General features: G+C 49.2%; 1 protein-coding gene across 1 annotated transcript in view; it reads right to left on the reverse strand.

Annotated features, from left to right (window-relative positions):
* Nucleotides 1-25,329, reverse strand: part of PAPPA (pappalysin 1) — a 250,606-nt gene that overhangs the window by 62,817 nt on the left and 162,460 nt on the right. Inside the window, exons 11-15 of the mRNA XM_060299934.1 lie at nt 15,570-15,683; nt 14,487-14,622; nt 12,079-12,292; nt 4,989-5,157; nt 2,569-2,752 (exon numbers count right to left, since the gene is read on the reverse strand). Coding sequence (XP_060155917.1) covers nt 2,569-2,752; nt 4,989-5,157; nt 12,079-12,292; nt 14,487-14,622; nt 15,570-15,683 — 817 coding nt within the window. The remainder of the gene's footprint in view (nt 1-2,568; nt 2,753-4,988; nt 5,158-12,078; nt 12,293-14,486; nt 14,623-15,569; nt 15,684-25,329) is intronic.

Raw genomic sequence — 25,329 nt, forward strand, 5'->3', positions numbered from 1 at the left:
CAGGTCCTGAGAAGAGCATGGAGGATGGATCGCGTCTCCACAGCTCCCAGAACTAAGGCCTCGGTGGGACAAAGGGGTCAGGGGCCGAGAGGGTAGCCAGGGATTCTCGTAAGGGTGCCCCCTGGAGATGAGTATTTACTAAGCGCTTTCTCTGGCCCTGGCATTTTGTACACACCATTTCTTTTAATTCTCAACATGACACTTCAGCGTGGCTGCCCTTACAGCCATCTTACAAATGAGAGTATTGAGACTCAAGGATGTGAAATTGCTTTCCTAAGATCAAACAGCTGGGGCAGAACCAGGGGTGGAATCCCAGTCTGTCTGACAAAAGCTCACATTCTTTTTGCTTAAATCACGCTGCAGGGAAAGGAAAAACGAAGGGAGGAAAGGGAAGCCAACAAGAAATGTGGTAAAATTTTGTTTTGATCACCTCTTTATCTTCTGGCTTAAGAAGGGAGGCATCATTAACAAGCTCAAGAGAGAGGTAAGGGCTTCGCTGGTGGCGCAGTGGTTGACAGTCCGCCTGCCGATGCAGGGGACGCGGGTTCGTGCCCCGGTCCGGGAAGATCCCACATGCCGCGGAGCGGCTGGGCCCGTAAGCCATGGCCGCTGAGCCTGCGCGTCCGGAGCCTGTGCTCCGCAACGGGAGAGGCCACAACGGTGAGAAGCCCGCGTACCGCAAAAAAAAAGAGAGAGAGGTAAAAGGACCTCTGCCCAGTTTTTGCTGCCAGAAGATCCAAGCCAAAGCATCAGAACCTGGAATCTGAACATCAGATGATGCTGGGAACCAGGGTCATGGTGCGCCAGTGGGTCCCGGTGGGTCAATGTGGCCACTGGCGAGATGCTGCCCTGTGTTTTCAAGGGAAGAGCAAAGTGGGTATCAACAGCTATCAAAATGGCGGTCCTCCTGGGGCCATGTCTACATGGTAGGGTCACCCCCTCCACCAGAGTTAAGCAGAGGAGCAATGGCAGAAGGGCCTGAATCATTTTGATGAAGGATTATTATTAGCCACAATGAGGGCTGTAATAATCAATGCTAATTTATACACCTCCCTTTCCCAAGGGCCTCTGATTGAGAGGTGAAGTGTGATTTCCTAGTCTGGAGTTATTAACAGGTCCCACTTCTGGGCAAATGGGGGCCAAGGGAAGGGCTCAGGTAACCTGAAAGACGGAGGGTTTACAGTTTCCACTGGTCTCTTCACCTCTCTCAGATCTCAATCTCTATAGCAGCTCAGATAAAATGATTTTACATTCAAATCTTCTTGGGTAAAAAAAAAAATGAGGGGCCCTAAAGGACGCACCCCAGAAGTGTTTCCTGCTTTTCTTTTGGGGCAGTGTATGAGACTGCCGGGTCCTTCACTCATTTCTTAAAAGAAACATTTCTTATGGTATTACTTTCATCAATTTATCCAGCCACTCGGTCTATACACTTTATTGAGTCTTACTATGTGTGGTAATCTTTTGAAGTTCTATACTTCCTTGAAAATTTGGGGACACTATTGACTTTCTCTAATCATCAAAAATGCCTGAAACTCATGAATTTGCAATATGACATCTAAGTTGAAGGGGATTTACACACCTCCCTCCAAACCCCGCCACCACTCCACAGAAGTCCATTCATTCCCACTCTAAGGAATGATGAACCCCAAGGTAGGACACCTGCTTAGTGAGATATCATTTGGGGTGTCTGATAAAGGGGCAATGTTTCCTCCGATAAACCAAGCAAAGGAGAGAGTCCTGGCACCTGTGAGAATTGAGTATAATGTCCAAATCCAATACGCAACGAGAAGCGAAGAGCGTCGTTCTGGTAACGCCGCTAACTTGCTCTGCGATTTTGTACAAGGTCCTTCCTTCCTCTCACTGGACCTCAGTTTCACCACCTTTCCAATAATCAGTTATTCCTGACTAGTTTAAAGAGCCCGTTTAATCTTGACAGTCTAGGTCACCCAGGCCAGCCTCTCACTCGTTTCCAACATAAGTTCTCTTCTCCAGTTCGCCAGACTATGTCTTACTCACCCCGATACCCCTAGCACGTTGCCCACAAGATCCCTGCAAGCACTTTCCGCCCAGAACCACTCCCCTCTGAGCCCTTCCTAAGAAGAAGCAGTGGCCTGTGGAAGAAGACAGCCCTGGGCCCCATGGTGGAGCCCCCCACTAACAGCATGATCTTGGACAAGTTCTTTCACCTCTCTGAGCCTGGATCTCCTCCTCTGTGAAAACGAGAATAGTAATAATACTTACCTCCTAGGCTTACTGGGCCCTAAACCTACGCAGTGAACTAGTCACATCAGTTCCAAATGTTACTTTCTTAGAATCTTTTCCTTCCTTCTACCCTCCTTCCCTTCCTTCTTGTCTCTTTCCTCTTTTGCAAGATTTGAAAGATCTTACAGATGCCATATGTATCCATACTCCACTTTCCCCTCAGCTGCGCAGCAAGGCAGTCTACATAAACACAATGGGCAGAAAGGAATCAGAAGCACAGATAAAACCCTGTCCGCCCCTTGGTGTTTGAGCCCCAGCTGGAGGATCTGGGAGCAGCCTCCAGGCCTCCCGCAGGAAGGACGGTACCTTTCAGCTGCGCTGGGTGGCGGCACTGGAAGGAGCACGTGCTGCCGAACGTGGTGCCCTTGAGGCAGGAGAACGAGGCAGCGTACACGTGGTGCTGGTCCGGGACGCCGCAGTCCACTGGCTCACACACCACCTGCTTGTTCCACTTGCCCTCCGTGCAGGTCACCGTGACACTGGGTCCTGTCTGAAAGGCGGGGGCGGACACAGTGAGGAACGGCAGATGGAACCCCCAAAACGTGGCGAAACCCCCTTCTCCCCCAGGCTACGGCGCAGGCTCTTGCCAGGCGCCCAGAGATCAATGTTTAGCGTTTAACTCTAGTTCCCTTTCCATGATGCCAACAACTGTTTGAAGGAGGTGTTTCAGTTCCCACTTTACAGCTGCAGAAACTGAGGCTGAGAGACATTAAGGGATTAGCTCCAAGTTACACAGCTGGAAAAAGGATGAGAGGGAATTGAGCCCAGCTCTTCACTGCTGTCTGGGGAGTCTCTCAGATCATTATTTCCATTCTGTTGCTGAGAATCTTAAGACTCAGACCTCTCGGGGCCTGACGACTTCTCTCACGAAATAGCCTCTGAAACGCGGCACAGCGGTGGGACGCTGGCTGTTGAGCTTCGTATCTTTTCTTGGCCCTGGAGGAGACTGTGTGTTTCATCCTCTACTGCTTGGCACAGAGTGGGCATCGCCAGGGGAGAATGGAGAGCTGGATTTGGTCCTTTGTGCTATGAGATCGTGGGCAGGTCCCTTTCCTCGAGTTGTCCCTTTGGCGTTGAACCCAAGGATTGCTCTAAGAGCCACTCCCTACTCTGAGATGGGATGGTTCAATAGCTGGGAGAGGGAGACGTGAAGAAGGAACGAGCCTGAGAAAATGAAAGGGTCGACAGGGATTTGACCCAAACTAGAAGATGGCAGGGCTAGGGGTGGAAGGGCGAGGCCACGCTCCAGAGCCACGGGAGGGACCGGCATCGGCAGCCAGCATGGAGGCCTCCGTTCAAGGGGGGAGCTGCCAAATCCCAGGGGATCGGGGACGCCAAACGTTGAGTTGGGATTTTAAAAGCACAGGACACTTTACCCCTCTTAAGCACACATCCAAGGGAGGAGAGGTCCCTCACTGCCCAAACCAGCTTAATTGTTTCCACAGGACTTCAGACCTTCCGTGTCTGACACACAGAAGCAGGTGTCTAAGACAAGCAATTGAGGGTCCCAGAGGTCCCACGGGGACTGTGCAAACAGGTGTTCCCAGCAACGAGGAACGTGCCCTGTGTACCTGGAGCGCGAAGTGGGAGTCCGCTGGCAGGACCCCCCAGGAGGCTGCACCTGGAATCCCCAAATCTCAGGACTTAACTAACTGCCGCTCCCCTCCCCCACCCAAGACCCCACGGCCACACCGGCCGAAGCAACGTCCTGCGACGTCTCCAGTCCACCCGCTGCCACCGCCCTCATGCGGGACTCATCCCCCTTCCACACGCTCTTCTGATGACTTCCCGATGGCTCCCCCTGCGGTCAGTCTTCTGCCAGGCTCCAAGCCACACCCAGGTGGGCCGCTGGAAGGACCTTCATCCGCCATGATCTGACCACGCCACTTCCTTCAACAGCTCCCTGCTGCCCTAAAGACGACCCTCAAACTTCTGAGCAAGCTAACAGGGCCTTGCACCGGCGCACCCTGCTTGCCCTCCAGCCCCACTGCTTGGGTGAGTTCAGTAAAAGAAACCTCTGTCTGTGGCGCGCTCCTTCTCACCAACGGGCATCCACATACCGTTCCTGCCTGTGCCTAGAGCCTGCCTCCTTCCCTCCCCACAACACGCGTCCCTCTGTCTGTCTCTCTAGCTCTCAGTTTTCATGTCGCTTCTTCCAGGGAGCTTTCCTTGACTCCCCCTGTGCTTCCACAACACCCTGCACTTCCCTTCACAGTGTTTAGCACACTGTGAGGCCATCACTCACTCATCTTCTGCTCGTGGTCACTAGTCACTAAGCTCCTTGAGAGGAGGAACTAGGTTTATCTCAGTGACCTTTTTTCTCTAGCACCTACTATAGTATCTGGTTCCCGGAGTGCAGATGTTTGAATGAATGAATGAGCACCTCATCGACAGAGGGTTCACCTCTTCTGAAAGCAGCCCATCCGACTGTAGCAGAGTTCTGACTGTGACGGTTTCAGTCCAAAATTCATGCTCAGCCCATGGTTTTCCAGATTTGCAACCTATATGGGGACTCTGGTACATGTTGTATGCTCCTCTGCACAGGAACCACTGTCTCAGAAATCCCAGATTGACTCCCTCATTCATTCAATCCACACCTATTTATTGAGCATCTACTATGGGGCAGCAGTACTTTAAGTGCTGAGGATTCAGCAGAGAGCAGGTTCCACATTCGCTCAGCCTTTCCTGGGCTGGAGAGGAGCTCTGAGCCCGGCACCTGTGCACACCTGGCTTTTGATCAGCTCATCATCCCGCTGTATCTGGAGCACGTAGCCCGTCCGGCAGCTCACAGTGCACTGGGCACCGTGGTAGCGGTCACTGCTGGAGCAGTTGAGAGAAGCGTTCTCCACAGCCAGCTTCGGGCAGTCAGCGGCCTCACATGCGAAGTGCACGCAGCTGAGGAGGAAAGAAACAAGAGGGTGAGTGGGCGCTTTCTTGCAGGACGACTGCACTCCAGCTGGAAGACAAAACCTCATGGGTTCCCTCTCCAAATCTCTGGAGGCTGAAACTGGAGACACAGAGAGTGAACAAGACTCTGGAGGCAGTGGTCAAAGTTTATCGCTAAAAGCACAAGTTATGGAAACAGACAAACCAGAGTTCAAATCCTATAGCTTGAAAACCTTATATGTTATGAATCTTCAAACCTTGCAGAACCTCAGTTTTTCCGTCTACAAAATGGGGATCATGATGATTACGGCAAGTATTCTTTGAGTCTCTTATCTGCCAGGCACTGAGTTGAATGAAAGCCTCTTGATGTTTTATAATAGGACTCACTTCCGAGGGTCGCTGTGAGAATTAAATCAGATAGTTCAGCAAAAGGAGAGTGGAATTCCTGGCACATAAAAGCACTCAATAAATGGTAGTAGCTAATGGTATGAATAAATCCATGCTCTATTACCTAGAAGCTGTGTAACTTAGGCAAAGTACATCACCTCTCTGAGCTTCAGTGTACTCTCAAATTCGGCCAACCTATAGGTCCATGAGATTCAACTGGGGTACTGAAAGTAGAAGTCTTTTATAAACTGTAAAGTGACTTATGAATTGTTAGAAAAGTTGTGCAGAGATCATGCCATTCATCTTCAAGTCCGAGCTCCATCTAAGTTTCTACAGGAAGCGTTCTCGTGTCCCAGGCAAGCTCCCCCTGCCGCACTGGGCCCTCCTTTCTCTAAAAGCCTGGTCTCTTGCTTCATGCATTGAAAACACAGGTCCTGGGTGCCCATCACGTGCCGGAATGTGTGCTAACCCTTAAGGAAACGGAAAAAACATAAAACGCCTGTGCTTAGGTGATCTTTCCCCTCGTACTACCGTCATGCAGATGCTTAATAACATTAGTGACCATTCACTGACTGCTTATATACGTGAGCTCACCCACCCTCACGGCAACCCTATGAGCTAAGTGTTATTCATTTTACAGTTGGAAAAATCGGGGACCGGCAAGATCAAGTTACTTGTTTAAGTTCCCATCCAGATGTGTGACTCCAAAGTCCTTGCTGTTAACCTCACCTCACACCTGGACTAGAACTTCCCTGAGGGTAGAGATAATGCCTGTGTCACTTCAGTATACTTCGCACTGCCAATAAAAATGCCTTGCACGAAACGGCTGTTTCCTAAATAGCAAGAAACAAATGGTGGCAGTGTCTTGCAGTAACTCTTAAGCACTTTGCAGACGTTGACATGTTGATTTTGAACACTGAAAGCTTCCGGGAGGCAGTTCTCTCTACCTTGCCCCTCTGACTCTGTCTAACACAACGCCTGGCATATGGTAGGCACAGACAGCTAGGTTGCCATCCAGAGCCTCGAAGCCTTCTTTTTCCTGTTTCTATCTAGGACACAAGGAGTGGCGGGTGGTCAAACCAACTTAAGAAGAAATTCCCAACTTTTTTCTTGGTGCCAGTTTCCAGGATACCCCAGAGGATTTTACAGCAACATGGTTACTCAGCCCCACTCTCTATCCCCTGCTCAAAAGTATGGTAAGAATTAAAGTGGGATAAGTGGGGTGGGCGGTGCGGGGGCGGGTGTGAGGCGCTAACATCTCTAAAACTTATCACAAACAAATTCACTTTTAAAATACCCAGACAAGGGCAAGCCTTAGCTTCAGGTCTCGGACCCGCACCGACGTGAGCTCTGCAGTCTCCACATACCGCCTCCCCTTTCAGAAATGCAGGGTGAGTGGGATTAAGTGACACTCGCTGAGCTGTTCTGATTCTCCGCCCTTTCTCCTGCCCCTGACAGCCTCTGCGGGGCTCCATGTGGAGACTGTAGCTGTGGAGTCAACGCAGGGTCTTTGACACCAAACAATGCATCTGTTCACGTTGTGTAAGCGCTGGGGGAAAGAGCCACATGGTTCCAATTTAAATAGATTTACTCTGTAAGCTACCAGCTTCCAAGCCAGTCTTCTGACCTTTACCTTACAGTTTGGCCGTTCTCGCCCTGCACTCCCAGGAGGTCCCTGGGCTCCCATCTGATGACCACCAGGGGGGCTCTGGGAACTCTTTTTGAAAGACAATGGCTCTGGGCTTCTCTGGGCTACGGGGCATTAGGATAAAAACAGCACCCTCCCTCCTTCTGTGCTTATTAGGTTCTTCTCTGTAGGAAAAGGATAAACTGGAAAACGTGGTTTCCTAGAATGGAAAGAACCTAGGGCTTAGCAAGTGGGCAAATTGCGGAGCCCCAGCTCTGCCATTTATCAGTTGTTTGATCTTGGAAAGTTATGTAACGCCCTGAGCCTCAGTTTCCTCCTCTGTCAAGTGGAGGTGATAAAATGATCCACCTCTCAAGACTGTCAAAACCAGGGGACATGTCAGCCACTGGCTCGTCCATTCAACACACTTGCCTGGGGCTCTCGCTGCGCAGCAGATACTGTTCTAGACGCTCGGGCTACCGTGGAAGAGTCCTGTCACCGTGTGTATTTGAGGAGGGAGGACACGTGCCCCAAAAAAGTAATCGATAAGCTTGTTTTAGATAGTGATGCATACCGTAAGGGCACTAAACCCAGGTGACATTATAGAGGGTGACTGTTAGGGGAGGGGTGGGCAGGACACCACGCACACAGAGGTCAGGGGAAGCCTCCTCGGGGACACCTGAACTAAGACCTGGATGAGATGAAGGGATTAGCTATACAAAGGTTTGGGGCAGAAGGAATTCCAGGCAGAGTGAAGGGCACGTGCAAAAGTCCAGCACAGGTTGGAGCTCAGCGTGTTTGCAGAGCTGAAAGGTCAAGGCATGAGAAATGCTTTAGCAACTATGACGCTCCGTGAGAAGGCGGTCTCTCTCCTCTGGCTCTTTCTGCTATGAAGGAAAACATTCACTGGTCACATGAGTTACCTGACCAAACAGGTCTATGCTCTAATGGGGAGGTCAATGCTTTGGGTCAATGAGACCAGTTTTCTTCATTGCAGGACTTCTCAGAACCTTGAACGTTCTACTGCACATGGTGGGTTTTCAGGAGGGACTCGTGTGCGCAGCATTTTCCAAGCTCTGATAACCTTTCTTCGTGGCATGTTTCTTAGGACGAGTGTCCTCCAGACACACCTTAGGGAATGTGGAGTCCCTGCTTTTTCAGCACGTTTGTCTAAACCTGGCCTACAGGAACAAGAAGGAAAGGGGAAAAGGAAGGAATAGTAACAGGTATCGGCAGCTGTGTTTTACCTTCATTATCTTCTCCGCGTCCTCACCATAACTCCATGAGGTAGTATTATTGTTCCCGTTTTTGAGAAGAAGAGATTAAGACTAAGCGAGTTTAAATTGCTTGTCCAAAGGCACTCGGCATGGACAGGATTGCAGCACGGATCTGCCTGTCTCTCCCTAAGTCCCTGCTCTTCCCTTTGCCGTCCCGTTCGTTAGTTGGAAAGGGTTGTGTGAACACATTGTCCAAAAATGATAAACATTACCCCAACTGCCCCTCCCAAATAACTCCCTGACACAGCTCTGTCATTTCTGAAACACAAAAACAAAAATCAAAACAAGGAAAACAAAACAAAACAAAAGGCTCTGCCTTCATTAAAAAAAAAAAGTGGGGGGAGGATTTCATACCAGTGACAGGGCTGTCAATAAAAATAACAAAAGAAGGGGAAAAAAGACGACCTTCCTCAGAAGGGAGGAAAGTGGCTGAGGCCAGTGGGGGAAGGGACACAGGTAAATCTTACCAAAAAAATGCTCACAACCTGGGTGAAGGTGGAAACACCCCCTCTCCCCATGCAGAGATAATCAGATACTTATGAATTTTCTTTTCTTCTTATACCTATTTAATTCATTTACTTAGAGACTCAAATTCCATGTAGAGGTAGGTCCTTAAGTGATCCCACAGTCAGTCCTCCAACTGCTGCCCCCGCGGTCCACTGAAAGGGCCCCCGGTCGTGCATAACGGGGACAAAGAAGGCCAGAGGTTAAAGGGCTGGTGAGGGCTCCTCTCCTGGCTCTGTCCCCTGACCCACAGCTTAACTTCTGTGCCTGTTTAGCTGCAGTCATGCCATGGGCTGTGGAGGTAATAACAGGCAGACTGTTTAGAAATCATTCTGAGCTGCTCAGATGGGGACAGCCAGAAAGACAGCACGCTCAACACCGGAAAACGAGGGGAAAGCTACTCGTGGCACACCAGCTTTGGGATCGCTAGAGAAGCGAGGCTGAGAGAATGATCAAGATGAGACTCGTTTTCCTGCCCAGTAACGAGGCTCCCGCGGGAAGGGACCTGAAAAGGCTCTTCTACCGCGAGCTGGTGATGTGGTGGGGGCAGCCCTGGGAGGCGAGGTCGGCAGCTGCGGGTCCGGCTGACCATCTGAATGGCCAGGTGAGCTGAGAGGGGTGTGGCCAGTGGGAGGCCACCTGCCGGCCAGAGCGGGACCCAGGGCCTGGTGTTTCCAAATCCTCTGATGTGCTTAAGAGGAGGAAGAACTGTGGGCTTTAATACTTACTCTTCTGATAGTTAAATGCTACAAGTAATTAAAGAAGAGGCCGAACGAGGGCCAAACAAACACAAGTTGTTTGTGGCCTAGTCTGGCCTCCGGGACACAGCTCTTTTGACACCTCTGATGAGAAGGGAAGAGCTTTGACCTGCAAGTCCTGCGAACTGGATTCCAGTGCCACTGGGTTCTGCATCCTAACCCACTGGGCGACGCTGGGAAACACCTCCCCCACCTGGACCTTCGGTTTCCCATCCTCAAATGGGGACGCAGAACCAAAGAATCTCTTCCAGCCTCGCAGCTTTCAGGGATCAGGTTAGCGTCAGAACAAAACAATATACGTAATATATAATTTCAGAGCCCCTCGGAATGAGAACACATAGACTTTGATAATCCCAAGATGGCTGCATCTCCATCACTTAACTCCATCTCACTGACTAAACGCTCATCCGTGAGCAGCCATGAAAAATTCTTTTCTCTCCTGGATGTGCCTGGTCCTGGTGGGCGGAGTGTGGCTCTTCGGGGCAGACAAAGTGGGACTGTACCTCCCATTGCCCGGATGGCCGTGACTCGCTCCCTCTGTCCATACCTCACGGGACAGGGGTGACCGTGAAGCCAGTGTGGGTCCCTTCCTCTTCCCTCTCATCCCTCCTAGTTCTTGAGAATCACTGTTCGAACTGAAAGGAACCACAGAGAACACGGACCCATCGCCATCGTTATTTCACACGCGGGGAGACTGAAGCCCAGAGAGGAGGAGGGCCTGGAACGTTGTGCCCCAGTTCAGTGCTTTTCCACAGCAGAGCAAAGAACTCAGCACATACTCATCGACGGACTTGCTTCCAAGGTTAGACACTTCTTACTGTTTACTTCGGGCACGGGAACTGCTAATTAAGGATTCAAAGAAGCCAGTGCTGGGCTCAGTGAACTCCGGGATGGTCTTGGTGACTGGCTAAGGATGAGAAAGCATTGCAGAGAAGGTCTGATGGATTTGCATTTTCTGTCGACACTGTTTCCCTGGGTTCTGAGAATTAACTTACTTTTACAGCCTGGCGAGCCAGGGATGAAAAAGCCCTCTCAGGGTGAAATACAACGAGTGATATTTAAGGAGCTCTTTTGCCTCCGAAGGATTGCCACAGACTTTGCACAACGGAAGCTAGAGACAGTGGGTGCAAAACAATGTGGGTTTTGCAACCACCTTTTGTGTCCTCTGTGGTAGCAGGGGCGTGGGAAAGGCTGGGGTCCCCCTCCCCACTCCTCTTTCCTCTCCTGCTCCCAGGTATACAGGTCAGGGCTGAATTGCCTTTCAGAGGGCCTCGCTCGGGGGCAGACCACAGAGACCCCAACTCTTTAAAACAAATGTCAGAGATGATGTGGGACCCTGAACCAGTCCTTCTGCTTGTGAAAACCCAGAGGGTAACATGGAAGTTTGGACACTGTGGATGTACCAGATGAGCTCCGAGGCTTCTCCCAGCTCAAATCTAAGAACTTTATGCAGAATTCTGTGCAGAAAAGCACCACCATCACATCAGAAAGTGGTGATAAATATCCTCTATCAGTACATTATCTTTGCACGGTGCTTAATAGTTTGTAAGAGCACTTTTGCCTGCGGTGCACCATTTAATCCTCACGACCACCCTATGGGGTAGATATTATTATCCGTTTTTATTCCAAAACAGACAACTGAGACTCAGAGAAGCGAAGTGCCTTGTCCAAGGACACAGTCAGGAAGGGGCGGATTCAAACCTAGGCAAGAGTATCATTAAAGCTCATACTCTTTCTAGGAAACAGCATCCTCTCTTAGCTCCAAACCAGGTGCATTAACAGATGCCAGATCAAAGGTACTGATGCAGCAACGTCATGCGGTTAAAAGACAGACACCGAGACCACCGGGAGAATGTCTCAGGAGCCAGGTGTGGGGAAGACACAGAGGTTTACCCAACCCTGCAACATACAGTGCAGTGGGATGAAGCAAATAGTAGCCCCCCAGCATCCCCCTAAATTCAGGAGGGTTATGACTCTTGCCTGTGCTACTGAGGAAACAGGACATTCCAGTATTTCAGAGCTGAAAGAGAGCTAAACCACCTCTGCTCTCTTCATTCCAATGGGGATGCTGAGGCCCAGAGAGGGAAAGTGATGTTCCCAGGGTCATCCTGCAGGCCGCCGCCAGCTCTGGGACTGCGAGCCAGGTGAAGGAGGTCTTCCTTCCACAGCATGTTCCTGCTGCCCTCCCGCACCCCTGGAATTCAGAGACGTGTGGGCCTCCCGAGCCCAAAGGCAGAGTTGACCAGAGGCCAGAGGATAGGGCAGGGAGAAACACACAGACTTTTTACTGCAACACATATGGCTGCCCGGCTCCAGAACCCCTTCTTCTCCACTTGGCTACAACACGGCCAGGGCGAGCCGACCCAGGGTGCCTTACCTCTGCTCGGCAGAGCTGTAGGTCTCCCCTCTCTGGCAGCTGCTCAGGGTGATGGGGTCAAAGTTGTCGAAGGAACGGAGGGCCACCCCCGAGATGGCGACCAAGGGTGAACTGAAGCTCACACGTACCGCCTGGCTGTGGTAGAAGGGCTGGCTGAGGTCGTGGACCACAGGGATAATCAGGGGATTGTTCCTGCAGCTCAGAACATGCAGGCCTGTCAGGGGAAACAGAGGGCCGAGGGGCCAGGCTCATTACTCACGGCCAGTCACGCCCTCCCCAACGGGCCCTTCCCGAAGCCCCCAGACCCTTTCATGTCACTGCACAAAAGCACCATTGGGTGGCCAGTGGGGATTTTGAGTTTGATTGAAAGTTTCTTTGTCTGCCTTTTTCTCTTGGTTCCAAATCTTTCCAATCCCCTTGCCTCACTGCCCCCTAAGCTTTCGCTTCACCTAGGGCTCACAGCCCCTCCCCCTCCCCCAAATGGCCACCCCTTGGCCAAGCACCACTGGCCCTCACTTCCCTCCCACATTGCATGAGGGCTTGCTGGTCTTGAGTTGCTAGTTTTCAGGCTGCCTTCCCGGTCTGTCATATAAATGATGGAAATAATTCACAGAAATAAGTCATTCCCAGCGTAAAAAGCCTACTCTCATTTTTAATCTAGGAATCTGGGAGCAGCTCTTGTGAGGTAAGGACCTCTGTACCCACTCTGCAAAGAGGAGACAGAGAATCATGACCAGGAGGTGGCTTTCCAGAGGGAAACAGAAAAGCAAGCCATATAAAGTCCAAGGAAAGTCCAGACTTGCTTCACTCAGAAGCTCTCAGTTCTTTCTAGAAGTCCCCGGGCTTCAAAAAGGAAGTGGGGGGCTTCCCTGGTGGTGCAGTGGTTGAGAGTCCGCCTGCCGATGCAGGGGACCCGGGTTCGTGCCCCGGTCCGGGAAGATCCCACATGCCGCGGAGCAGCTGGGCCCGTGAGCCATGGCCACTGGGCCTGCACGTCCGGAGCCTGTGCTCCACAACGGGAGAGGCCACAACAGTGAGAGGCCCACGTACCGCAAAAAAAAAAAAAAAAAAAAAAAGAAAAAAAGGAAGGGAGGAGGGAGAGGGACGGGAGAAAAGGTACATCAGAAGGGGAGGGAAGGGAATGATGGGGTGGGTTGGAGTTCGGTAAAACTGAAGCTGGCTCTGGTGTTTGACGGACATCAGCTCCATTTGTGGCTTAGCCATTTCTTTACTATGTGAATCCACCAAAGCCCTAACACTCACTCAGCGCCTGCATCGAAAGAATGGGATGATCCTAGCCATGTCCCGGGAGGCCTGCAGGTCCCCTTCTGTGGTCTACTGTCTTAGAGCTGCAGAGCCTCTGCAAGGGGTGCCAGGAAGCTGAGGACACGGGACAGGAGACCCAGTGGGGAGGGACATGCGGACACCCCAGGCATCAGCTAGCAGGGTCTAAGGACCTTCGCTGGAACCTGACTCTTCCCACTCCTCTGAAAGTCTCTCTGCAGAGCCCTTTGTGATGCCAGGACCGCTATGAAAATGTTTGTTTCTCACTTAGGGACATTTCCCAGGAATCCAGAGAAATCCAGCAGGGTTTTCTTCTTCTTCCTTATGAACGTGTCCCCCTTGCCTTGAAAACTAACCAAATAAGTAAACATAACAACAAAACAAACCCCCTCCTCCTGCCTTGGCTCCTGCTTGACCCCGAAGTGACCCCGCGCATGCTTGGTTCCTGCGGGTCTTTGAAGTGAGCTCCCTGTGGAATGGTGCGGGCAGCTTTGAAGCCTGGACCTCAGCACTGGCTTGGAATTCCAAACTCCTGGCCTGACTGCCCAGAGGTAGATGGGGCAGGGTGTCTGGGAAGTGTGGGAGGGGGCGATGGGACTTCCTGAGCGCTGGGTGTTGTGCTCTGCACGGGTCACAACATCTCAAGTAATGGCTCGTTTACTACCACGGACACCACGGCTATAGGGTGAAGCACAGCAGGCGATGATTCTGAAAGCCTGGCTCCCCGGCTCTCCTGCTGGCTCCTCCCACGTGACCCGGGCCTCTCGATGCCACTTTTTGGGTCTCGGGTGATGACACACGTAATGGGAAAGAACCTTTGCTCAGTCTCCTTCCCAGGGTCTTTTGAGGATCTCATGGGATGCCTGAGGGTAAAGGCGTTGGGTAGAAAGGAGCTATTGAAAGGAGGACTTTGACGTGAACCCCTTATGCCCACACCTGTCAGATTCGGGCTTCTCTGGATACACAAACACATCCTGATTTGAAGGCGACCAGAATGGCAAATAGAGAAGCAAGAGAGAGGAAAGGGGAGGAAAGCGCTCACCCCCAGCCGGTGCTTACAACCACGCGCAGGCGCGTGCAGAAGCAGGTCCCGAGAGCACGCCGCGCCCGAGGGCAACGCTCACCTAGATCGTGGCTCTGGTCTTTGGTGTCAAGCAGCTGGACGCTGATGGTTTCCTGCTTTTGATCCCCATAATAGGTCCCATCGGTCACCAGGTGGACAATGACAGCCGCGGCCACCATTGGCTGAGAAAAGTACGCCTGAAATGCAGAGGACACAGGAGACTCACTCAGGCAGCCAGGCGTGCGGCGCGGAGGCAGCCATGGGGCGGGGCTTTGAAGGAGACTTCCATTTCAGGAGCTGGACTACTTATCACGGTCCCGTGGTGGGAACAGGTGGGCAGTGAAACCTCAGCGTGAAGAGCACAGGCTCCGAGGTCAGAGATTGTTCTAACGTAGGTTCTGCTCTTTCCAAGCTGTGTGATGTCCACCGGGGGCTGTGCTGCTCTGGGCCCAAGTTCCCTCACCTCCAAGTGATGGATACGTAAATAGCTACATCACAGGATGGCTGGGAGGCTCCAGTAAGATACTGATAATAAGGGGTCTGGCATACATTAAAACCACGCAAAATGGTACTTCTTATTATTCATCACTTCTCCACGCTAACTAACCTCTGTACTACGCGCCGAGGAGACAAAGGTAAATAAGAGATATGCTCTTGCATTTCTGTGGACGGTGGAGTTCAATGTAGATCAGTAACACACAGATCAAAACTTGAAACAATCACAATCCACAGTCAGGAAGATGGGCCCATAGACAGCTTCGGAATACCACGGCACTTGACGAGAGCCATCCAACAGACGGCCACGCGTGGAGGACCAGAAGGGAAGGGACAGTCCCTTCTCCCTGTGGGGGTCAGCGAAAACTTCAAGGAGAAGGCAGTTTAAAAGGCCTTGAACAATGACGGTCTTCCAGGCAGATAAATGGTATCTAAACTCTTGGCCAAAATAAGACTGACTGAAGGCATCCCATGAGCAACTAAGGGATTCCATTCCAGGAAGCATCCCGCTGCTGAGTGTTTTCTTCTCTGTCCTTACAATTAACACCCTCAGTGGGTAGACAAAACCACCTTGAGAAAGGGTCACAGGAGGCAGTGCCTCCTGGGGGCCACTGCTGGAGAATCTAAGGCTCTCAAAGCTTTGACTTACCCGGAGCCAGAAAGTGGTCTGAGCCAGCTGGGAGTACGGGTAGCTGATGGTGCAAGGGTACCAGGCATGCTGGGAAATGCCTTCACTGAGATCTATCACCTTGGTTCGACACACCTGGAAAAAGATAAAGGGAAACAAATGTTTTAGAGGGTCTCAGAGGTTGAGTTAAATTCAATGCGACAAAACTTTACTATCCACCTATTTTGTTCTTGACACTGCAGGAAGAAATAGGGATGAACTGACAAGAGTCTATTCCAGGAGCCCACATTCTAACGTAGAAGAGAAAATCTTCAATGTTATTAAGGAAAGGACAGATAACACGTTTTGGTGGTAGAGACGTCAGAGACATTCTCGTGGGGACGAGTCCTGGAAGAGTTGACGTTTGAGTTGGGTCTGGAAGAATAGGGTAGCTACGAAAGGAACGGCATTGCACATGCAGGGAATAGAAGCAAGGGCTCAGAGGAAAGCAGAAGCCCAAGTGACAAGCTGCCTGGTATAACAGAGCTTGGGGAAAGTGGCATCAAAGGCAGGCCTGGGGGGCTTGGGTCTCACAGGCTCTTGAATACCAAGCAGACCACTTTAGAGCAAATCCGTAAATTGTGCTCAGAGCTACATTAATGACAGAACAAAGACTATGACAATGCGAGCATTTGCTTTCCCCAAAGAAAATCAGCTCTACCATTTGTATAGATTTGCGCGCACACACACACGTTCATTCTCAATGACAGATATAGCAAATGGTATTAAAAGAAACATGAAGCATGTATAGACAAGTAGTATTGTTCAAACTGAGGAGTATCCTGTGTATCCAAATGTCATTTCATTCATTCATTCCAATAACATTTATTGAGTAACTGCTATTTGCCGAGCACTATGGGACAAGACGGCAGACGGGTCAGATGCTACGGAGCTTAGAGTGACAGTGTGTACCGACATTCATCAAGTAATCACGTATGCATACATTACTATAAATTGTAGACTAGAAAAGAGCTAGGATGGAAAAGGAGAGGAATAGCCGAGATGTTCTTGAGATTGGTCAGACTTTTTGCAGAAGGTCATCCCACATTAGAGCTTTTCCTCGGACCTCTAACGAGGCTCCTCTGTCCAATCTTCCCCAGGAATTTGGGCCTGTCATTCCATTCCACACCTGCGGGTCTCAGGCTACGGACCTAAAAAGTAAGGCCAACCTAAAGAACTCTAAGGTCTTATAAGCTATGAAAAAAAGTGAGATAATCTAATCTCAATCATGTAAAACAAACGTACACATGTAAAACAAACAAAAAGAAAGGGAAGGGCTTCCCTGGTGGTGCAGTGGTTGAGAGTCCGGCTGCCGATGCAGGGGACGCGGGTTCGTGCCCCGGTCCGGGAGGATCCCACATGCCACGGAGCGGCTGGACCCGTGAGCCATGGCCGCTGAGACTGCGTGTCCGGAGCCTGTGCTCCGCAACGGGAGAGGCCACAACAGTGAGAGGCCCGCGTACCGCAAAAAGAAGAAAGGGAAAAATATATATATATATACAAAGGTCAAGACTATGCATTCCATATCCATTGCAGCCATGTCTATAGTAGCAAAAGATTAGGGAGAGCTTATATGTTCACCTGTTGAAGAAGGGATAAATAAAATATGATATATTCACATGATAGGTTTCTGTAAGCAAAAGAACATTAAGAGGACTGAATGGGATTCAAATGTAGCGATGATCCTAACAATATTTAACACCTGGTTCAGTAGGGACCCTGGCCAAGCCAAATGGAAGCCCTATTTGTGAGTTCACAGATCTCAACATGGGGAGATTGCAAAGGCATAACACTGAGTGACTAAAAAAGAACAAGGTGTAAGTGCATTATGACGCTATTTATAAAAATCACGCAAAGCAAGACTATACCCGGGGATTCATATACATGAGTGTAGGAGAATTAAAAATAGCATGGGAAAGTTACACATCAGGTTCACTTATCAAAGTCAAGCTGAAACACATGGCTGCACTGTAATCCACAACTGCAAGATGCAATGCTTCTTTTTAAAATAAACTTTCTGTTTTGGAGTAATTTTATATTTACAGGAAACTCGCAAAGGTAATACCAAGAGTTCCATATATGCTTTACCCCATTTCCCTTAAAGTTAACATCTTCAGTTTATTCTTGAAACCTCAAATAGAAGAAGAAAAGTTTTTTGTCACCTGGAAAGTTCTGCAATGGTGAGCTGGATTAGAGACTTGGCTCTGGTTCAAACTCCCTCACAATCTGATGTGTGACTGTGGACGAGTTATCTCCGCTCTGTGGACCTCGGTTTACCTTTCACATCTGAACGTTGGATCGGGTCATAGGTTTTCAAGGGGTTGCCTATGGATTCCTAGTCTGAGGGTCAGATGTGAGAAGATGTACTTAGCTTCTGCTCCACTGTTTCAACCAGAGCATCTTCACTCAACTGTTTTCTATATCAAGCTGCCTTGTAATGTTTCATGGGAGCTTCACTGCTTTAAAAACATTGAAAAGTACTGAAACTTGTTCATCGCCAAAGTTTCGCTCCCCCCTCCCCAAGGTGTCAGTGGGTCCTGGGAATACAGTATTAGTTTCCTGAACGTCACAGGTAACGTCCTAAGGAGAGTAGAAGTGCCAAGGATCAGCCATCTCACTGGCCAGGAATTAGGTGTCGGCTTCGGTTACTCACATCTCTAGAAGCCTGATACCGAGAAGACTATGGGTAAAACAAGCCACTTTAATGGGCTGGAAGACGTTTTTCAAGTTTATTTATTTTTTCTCGAAAACAACTGAGACTGAGCTCATGCGGCTCTGCCAGTGGATTGTGTTACATTTTTACAACAGTGCGAGACTTCGCATAAACTATCTGTGGCATTTGAAATCCAGGCCAGCAATTTGACATGTATCATTTTGGAATTCCTTCCCCTTGTGTTCTTAGCCGCCTGTCCCCCAGCAGAGAGTGGTGGAGCACATCTCTGCAGTGCTAGGGCAGGGGGCTTATCTCTCCATCTACAGCAGTCACAGTCAGAAGTCTCGGACTTGAACAAAGCCCTCTCGCTACTTAAACCTGGTTTCCTCTTATCTTGTCAGCTCCATCAGCACCAGACAGGACTTCAGAGGAACGTGCTGCTGTTATTTTATTCTCCTGGGTTCCTATTTAGTTTTGTGTTTGTTTCAGGCTGGCTGCGATCCTGACCAGGGACAGTCAAAGTAGATCAGAGAGGAACAAACAAATCCAGCTGAACCTTTGCCCAAAGCCCCAGCTGATCTTAAAACCATCTGTGTTCCTGGGGAGGTGCGGGGAGGCTGCAAACACTCACAAGCCCCCAGCTTTTACAGACCTTGCATGAATTTGCTCATTCAGCAGCCATTTATGGAAGACCTATGGCACACCAGGCTCTCTCTGAGAGGAAAAGAGCCTTGCCTTTGGCCAAAAGGATGGTCACACACCTAAGCGTGATCCCCAGGTACCTGATTCTGTGGGGATGCCCTGCTTTCATCCACCCACTTTTTTGCACCTTCTAAAAAAGCAAATCCAATTCCATAAAATATTACTGAGCAGTGTAGACTTTACTGAACATTTTGTGGGCGAACGAGGAGAGTTACATCGCACACCCCACGTGGACTCAAGCTCTCACACCATCACCCCAAGTTCCTCCTCACTCACCATCACCTTCGCCCAGTTTCTTCAGTGACCTTTCCAAGCTCTCCCACTCCTTCTCCCTTCCTAATCTGCACCTCTCTCAAATCCCAGGCAGAGCCATTCTGTTCTCCCTCCCATTCTCTGACACACAAATCCTTCACATGATGCCAAGGGCTATACCTTGCCGCCCCCAGCCCCAGAGATGTCAGGGGGGTGATAAGAGTAACATTTTTAGCCTCTCTGTCATGCTGCTATGAACAAGATCTGCTCCTTCCCTATACATCACTCACTGGTTTGTGGAATACATCACGGAGGCTCTAGAAACATATTGGCAGCCTCTAGGCTTCAGGTTCTTCTAGAAAGATAAGGAGGGGGTCTCCTCTAGCTGAAACTGATCTTTCTGCACTGCCCACTCCCATGTTCATTGCAGCATTAGTCACAATAGCCAAGATGTGGGAACAACCTAAATGTCATCAACAGATAAATGGATAAACTAAATTTGGTGTTTGCATGCAATGGAATATTATTAAGCCTTTAAAAAGAAGGAAATCCTGCCATATATGACTACATAGATGAATCCTGAGGTTATCCTGCTAAGTGCAACAAGGCAGTCACAAAAGGACAAATACTGCATGATTCCACTTACATGAGGTATCTAAAATAGTCAAACCCACTGAATCAAACAGTGGAATGGTAGCTGCCAGGGGCTGTGGGGAGAGGAAAAAAAGGAGTTGCTAATCAACGTATAAATCAACAAAACGTTTCAGTTAAGCAAGATGATTAAATTTTAAAGATCTGCTGTACAACATTGTACCTATAGTCAATAATATTGTATTGTACACATAAAAACTTAAGAGGGTAGATTTCTTTTAAAGTGTTCTCATCGCAATAAAATGAAATAAAACAAATATTGTTTTGAATGACTAAGATATTGATATTTACTTAATTATTGAATACATTAATAAATAAATGATCCAGTGAAGGGGCAAAAAGAGAAATTCATATAATATTGCTAGGCAAAGAGCAGATGTGGTTGGGCTTGCAAGCACCCTCACTCAGGTCTTTTCAGGGTTGGAGGAGGAATTACCCAGCATCTTCTTGATTACTTCATGGACAGAGAACTCACTTCCATTTACGAAGAGCCCAGTTTACCTTTGGACAGATTCTTCCCAACAGCCAGGGGAATGTGTCTGGCTGCACTTTCTCCTCCTCTTTTCTCTAAGCAGCAACACTTACATGCTTCCTTATTTTAGAGTTTTAGATTTAGAAGGACTTAAATAGGTCATCTGCTGAGACCATTCCCTTTTCAGTGGTCAAGGGAGGGCAAGTGTCTTGCACAATATAAGACAGCAAGTAAGTGGCAAAATTAATATGAAAGTACAAATTTTTCTGGTTCCCAGAACTGATGCCCTGCCCTCACCTATGTTCTGCACCCTCTATATCCTACCTTTGTTGTGCAGAACCATCTCCAGTGAGATTTCTACCTCTCCCCCAAGAATTCATGGCAGGAATTCTGGTGCCCGTGTCGCTCTCTTCTGCAGGAAGCCCAGCCCTACGTCTTGGATGGAAGCTGAGAAGGTCACTGCCTTTCATCCCCATCTTAGAGCCTGCAGGAACCAAGGAGCGAGCAACCCCGTTTTCCCCTTGACCTTGAGGGGGAAGGTCTCATCTTTAGCACACTCCCTTAGACTCTGTCATCTTCAGAGATACCTGCGCTTACTTCAAATACCGAACAAGAGACTCAGGGGACCTGGGCTGTTTCTGGCTGTCACTTATTAGCTGGACATCTCTCCCAACCTGTCTCCCCATCTATGAGGTGTAGTGGTTGACCCGGCGCTTAAGGACACCCACAGTAATACTATCCACCAAGGTCTCAAGGTCACAGTACCATTTAATCCTCTCAGTTACTCTGTGAGGTTGGAATTATCCCATTTTTCTGATGAGGAAATGAGGCAAAGAAGCTTTGACTAACTCTTTCAAGGTCATATATCCAGTTGTGTATGAGAACTGATGCTGGACTCTGATCCCTCCGATTCCACGTTCTGTGTCCTCAATCACGTGGTACCACGGCTGCTGTTGTCTCGGTTAAAACCTCCGCTTCCGCTGATGGAGAAGAGGGTACCGATGATCACTCTCTTTGTCTCTAGTCACTCCACACACTGCACTCTCCCTGCTCCAAAGGTCCCCATAATTAACTTTCCAGAGTGAAAAACTCATCACATCGCCTTGCTACTTATCACACCCTCCACGGCGGTCCGTGGACCACAGGATGGAAAATTTCCTAGACACGGCTTACAAAGGCCTTCGGGAGCTGGTTCCAGCCACATCCTCACGTTCACAGCCAGCTGCGCTCCTGCCCTCACGCAGCGGGCAGGCATCCACGCAGCTACACCGTGGTGCTCGCTTCCCGCTGGAGGACCCTTCCCCCCAACACGCCGTGGACTCCACCACTGTGACGTCGTGCCCAGATTTCCACCCCACTGCAGTGGACGGCCCATTCCGTGAAATACTACACACACTTCAAAGCCAGTCTCAAATATCAGCCCTCCTCAGAAAGCCTTGGCTCACCCCCCAGGCAGAATTAATCGCTCCCTCTGATGTGTCCATATAGTTCTTTATATATACCTCAGTTACAGCACTTGTCAAGTTGGATTACAGTTGTTTAGAGCGCAGTCTTATCCCTTTAAACCCTGAAGGCTTCCAAGGTGAGAACCATGTTTTATTGATCCTCAAATAAATCCTAGCAGATTGCCCAGCACACAGGACACAAGAGGTACCCAGTGAACAACAATAACCATAGCAGTGTATACCGTACCGACTGGCTGTTCTATGCTGGCCACTGCTTCCAGGACTCCATATGCACGAGATCACACAACCTTCAACTCTGTGAGATAGTACTGTTATTATACCCATTTAATAGATAAGGAAATATAAATATATTTATAATATAAATATAATATACCTATATTTATAATATAAATGCAATATATTTATAATATAAATATATTACAAATATAATATATTATTATATAATACCCATTTAATAGATAAGGAAATATAAATATAAAAATATACTTGTATTTATAATATAAATATAATGTGCTTATACTTATAAGTATAATATACTCGTATTTTACTGTAACTATATATTATAAATGTATTACAAATATATTTATATTATATAAATATAGTATAAATATTATACTCGTTTAATAGATAAGGAAATTGAAGCCCAGTAGTTCACCTAAGGTCACACAACTAGTTAGTAGAACCAGGATTCAAATCCAGGTGCAAACTCCACTCTTACCTGTAGATGCAACTTGAAAAGGGTCTGCCTACACATTGCTCGGGGCTGTTCCAGAGGATGGACCTGGGAATTTTTTTGTTGCTTCTCCGGGAAGCCTCTTCAGCAGACAAAAGCAAAGCCTTACAGCTCTGCCCTGGGGTGGGGCTGTCGGCTGAAAGAGCCCAAGACCGCCAGGCTCCCGGACCTGCCTCCTAGAGCTGACTCAATGGCTGGCTTCCTCTGACACTCATTCTCCCCACTTGTAGAAGGACAGAGTAAGATGGATCCCCAAAGGGCTTTTCTGTTCTGACGTTCTGCCAGCTTCTGATGTCCAGCTTCTTCCAGCGAGAGCTGCTGAAGAGAGTCTTGATTCTGCAGTGAAGTGTGACCCTCCTGTGGGCCTGAGCTGACTCATGGATCCCATGTCTCTGATACTCTGAGGCCAAAAGCCAACTAATATCATAGCCGCCTTTTCTGTCTAAGAGAACTGGAGAAGTAACCTAAAAGTTTACTGCAGCCATTCCAGCAATGTGTTTCCTGTTTTTTGTTTTCTTTTCTTTTTGTGCATATGCTGCAAAAGGGCTGGAAGTTCTTCTCCCAAAGTTTTGACATCATTGGATGTTTGAGCTGGGAAGCTCCTCAGGGATCTGATTCTTGCCATCACATCTGATAGACAGGTGGGGGATAGAGCTCAGTGGGGAACAGAGAGACTGGCTTGAAAGAACGCTGTAGGGTCCTCTGGGACGGGCCTCGGCTGACAGCAGCAGAGGCGTCTGCGGCCCCAGGACGTGGGCCCTTTCGGCCAGGCCAGGCACCGCCAGCCACTACAGCCAGCACCCACCTCCAAACCTCCTCCCTTGCAGAAGACTGCTTTCAATTAGAGGAGTTAACGATGTCTTGCTTTCAAAGGGTTTTTTAAACCCAGTTTATCTTCCACCCACACACGATGTACACAAAGGCGGAGGATGGAGAGAGAAGAGGGGGAGTGGGAGTTCTGGTATTTTCCCACACAGGGGAGATGCCTTGAGGTTTCTATTGAATTTCACTTTTACAGATTTACATGCCCTTTTGTCAATCACAGGAGGGAGGAAGTGCCTGTCAAACCTCTAGCCCATCCTCTCCAATTTCCTCTTTCAATTCAAAGGGACCCGGGAATGGGCCTCACAGAAAAAGAGAGGAAAAGGAATAGGGAGTGGGGAGGGTGGGGTGCATGCTGACAATAACAATACACATTAGCGTAGACGCGCGTGCACGAGAGCACACGCGTGCGCGCGCGCACACACACACACGCACGCGCGCGCGCCGTCCCCAGGCAGTGTTTCCGAATATTTCTACTTAGGCCACATTTTAACCTCAGGTTTACAGGTTCAATGCCAAGTTATTTCCCCAAGAATTGCAAGGTTGCAGAGGTGGGCAGGGTTCCTTGATATGAAAACTGCAGGAGGGAAAGCCTGCCTCAGGAGAGCGGGACACAGAAGGGTCCAGGTGAACTCAAGCCACCTCTGTAAAGCTGGCTTGGCAGCTCCTTCAAGAACGTACTGCCCCCTCCTCAGAGCTCCTGTGGGGGAGGGAAAGGGCACCAACCCTTAAGGACAGCCTCCCAGTACTGGCGCTGCCTGTGTATTATCTCCTCTGGCCCTCATAATAACCCTGAGGAATAGGCGTTTTTTGTCCCTCTTGTAGAGATAAGGACTCTGAGGTTTGGAAGGCATTGGTCACTCCCCTCTGGCTGAGAGGTCAAAGTCAAGTGGTCTGACTCAAAGTCCGTCCACTTCCCACCCTGTGGCCAGACTTTCCGAGAACTCTCTGTCACAGCCTTTGTGCAACACACTGCATTGTGGTTTCTCGTCTGTCCATGTGTCTACATGCATGAGCTTCGAGGACAGTGCCTTCCTTAGTGATAGCTAAAGGAAGTACAATGGCCCCTGAGCCCAGCGGACCGGTTGAGGCAAACACATGGGATCAGTGCTGCCGTTCCCCCATCTCTTGCCCAGCACAGATATCATTAAACAGTGCCTGCTGTTCCCCTGAGTGTAGACCTCTGAAACCATCTTAACAAAATGTTAAGCCACTCATGATGGGTTAGGATTGCCCTATGTGCAATCCTTGAACTTGGCTGTTAGCTCACTGAGGGCAAGAATGAGGTCTTACTTGTTATATCTTCAACTCTAAGAGCCGAGGAAGGCCTGGAGTAGGCGCTAAGCAAAGATTTAGTTGAACGAACTAACAAAAACCACAATAAATGTTATCGATCCTTTACTATATATCAGGCTTCTAACATGTGCTCCACATACCTGGTCTCCATTAAGGTGACACGGACACAGGCACCCAAACGCTCCAACTCGGGCTCACGGCCTCTCTCACCAGCTGGGAGTACTGTAGTCCTCTCCCACCTGGGTTCTTCTCCCCACCCCTCTGCCCATCCTGACCTCCTTCCTATGCCCCTTACTCCAAACTGACCCTCTGAATATGACAACGACAACAAAAAAAAACTTTAAGGGCAACCGAGGGTTAACATTATATAACACATGTGTGTGCGTGGGCGCACACACACACTTTCAATCCCCTCCTCCAACCTCCTTTTTACACACTTAATAGTGAGAGAGAGAGAGAAAGAGAGACAGAGAGAGAGAAAGAAAGGAAGAAAAGCCAGGCTTTCTTTACTGACCATTAGAAATAATGATCACTTTCCCTAGGCCCCTAGAGCAGTTTCCCCTTTGATACCTGCCTTAAAAAGATAGAAGGGAAGGGGAGGGCTGGACTGCCTCTTTCAATTTCAGGATTTATTATTTGGCATGGACAGACAATCAAGCAAAGAGGTATTTCCTGTGCATAGGGCCGGTGCATGG

This window comes from Globicephala melas, chromosome 6 (genome assembly GCF_963455315.2).
Source record: "Globicephala melas chromosome 6, mGloMel1.2, whole genome shotgun sequence".
Taxonomy (NCBI): domain Eukaryota; kingdom Metazoa; phylum Chordata; class Mammalia; order Artiodactyla; family Delphinidae; genus Globicephala; species Globicephala melas.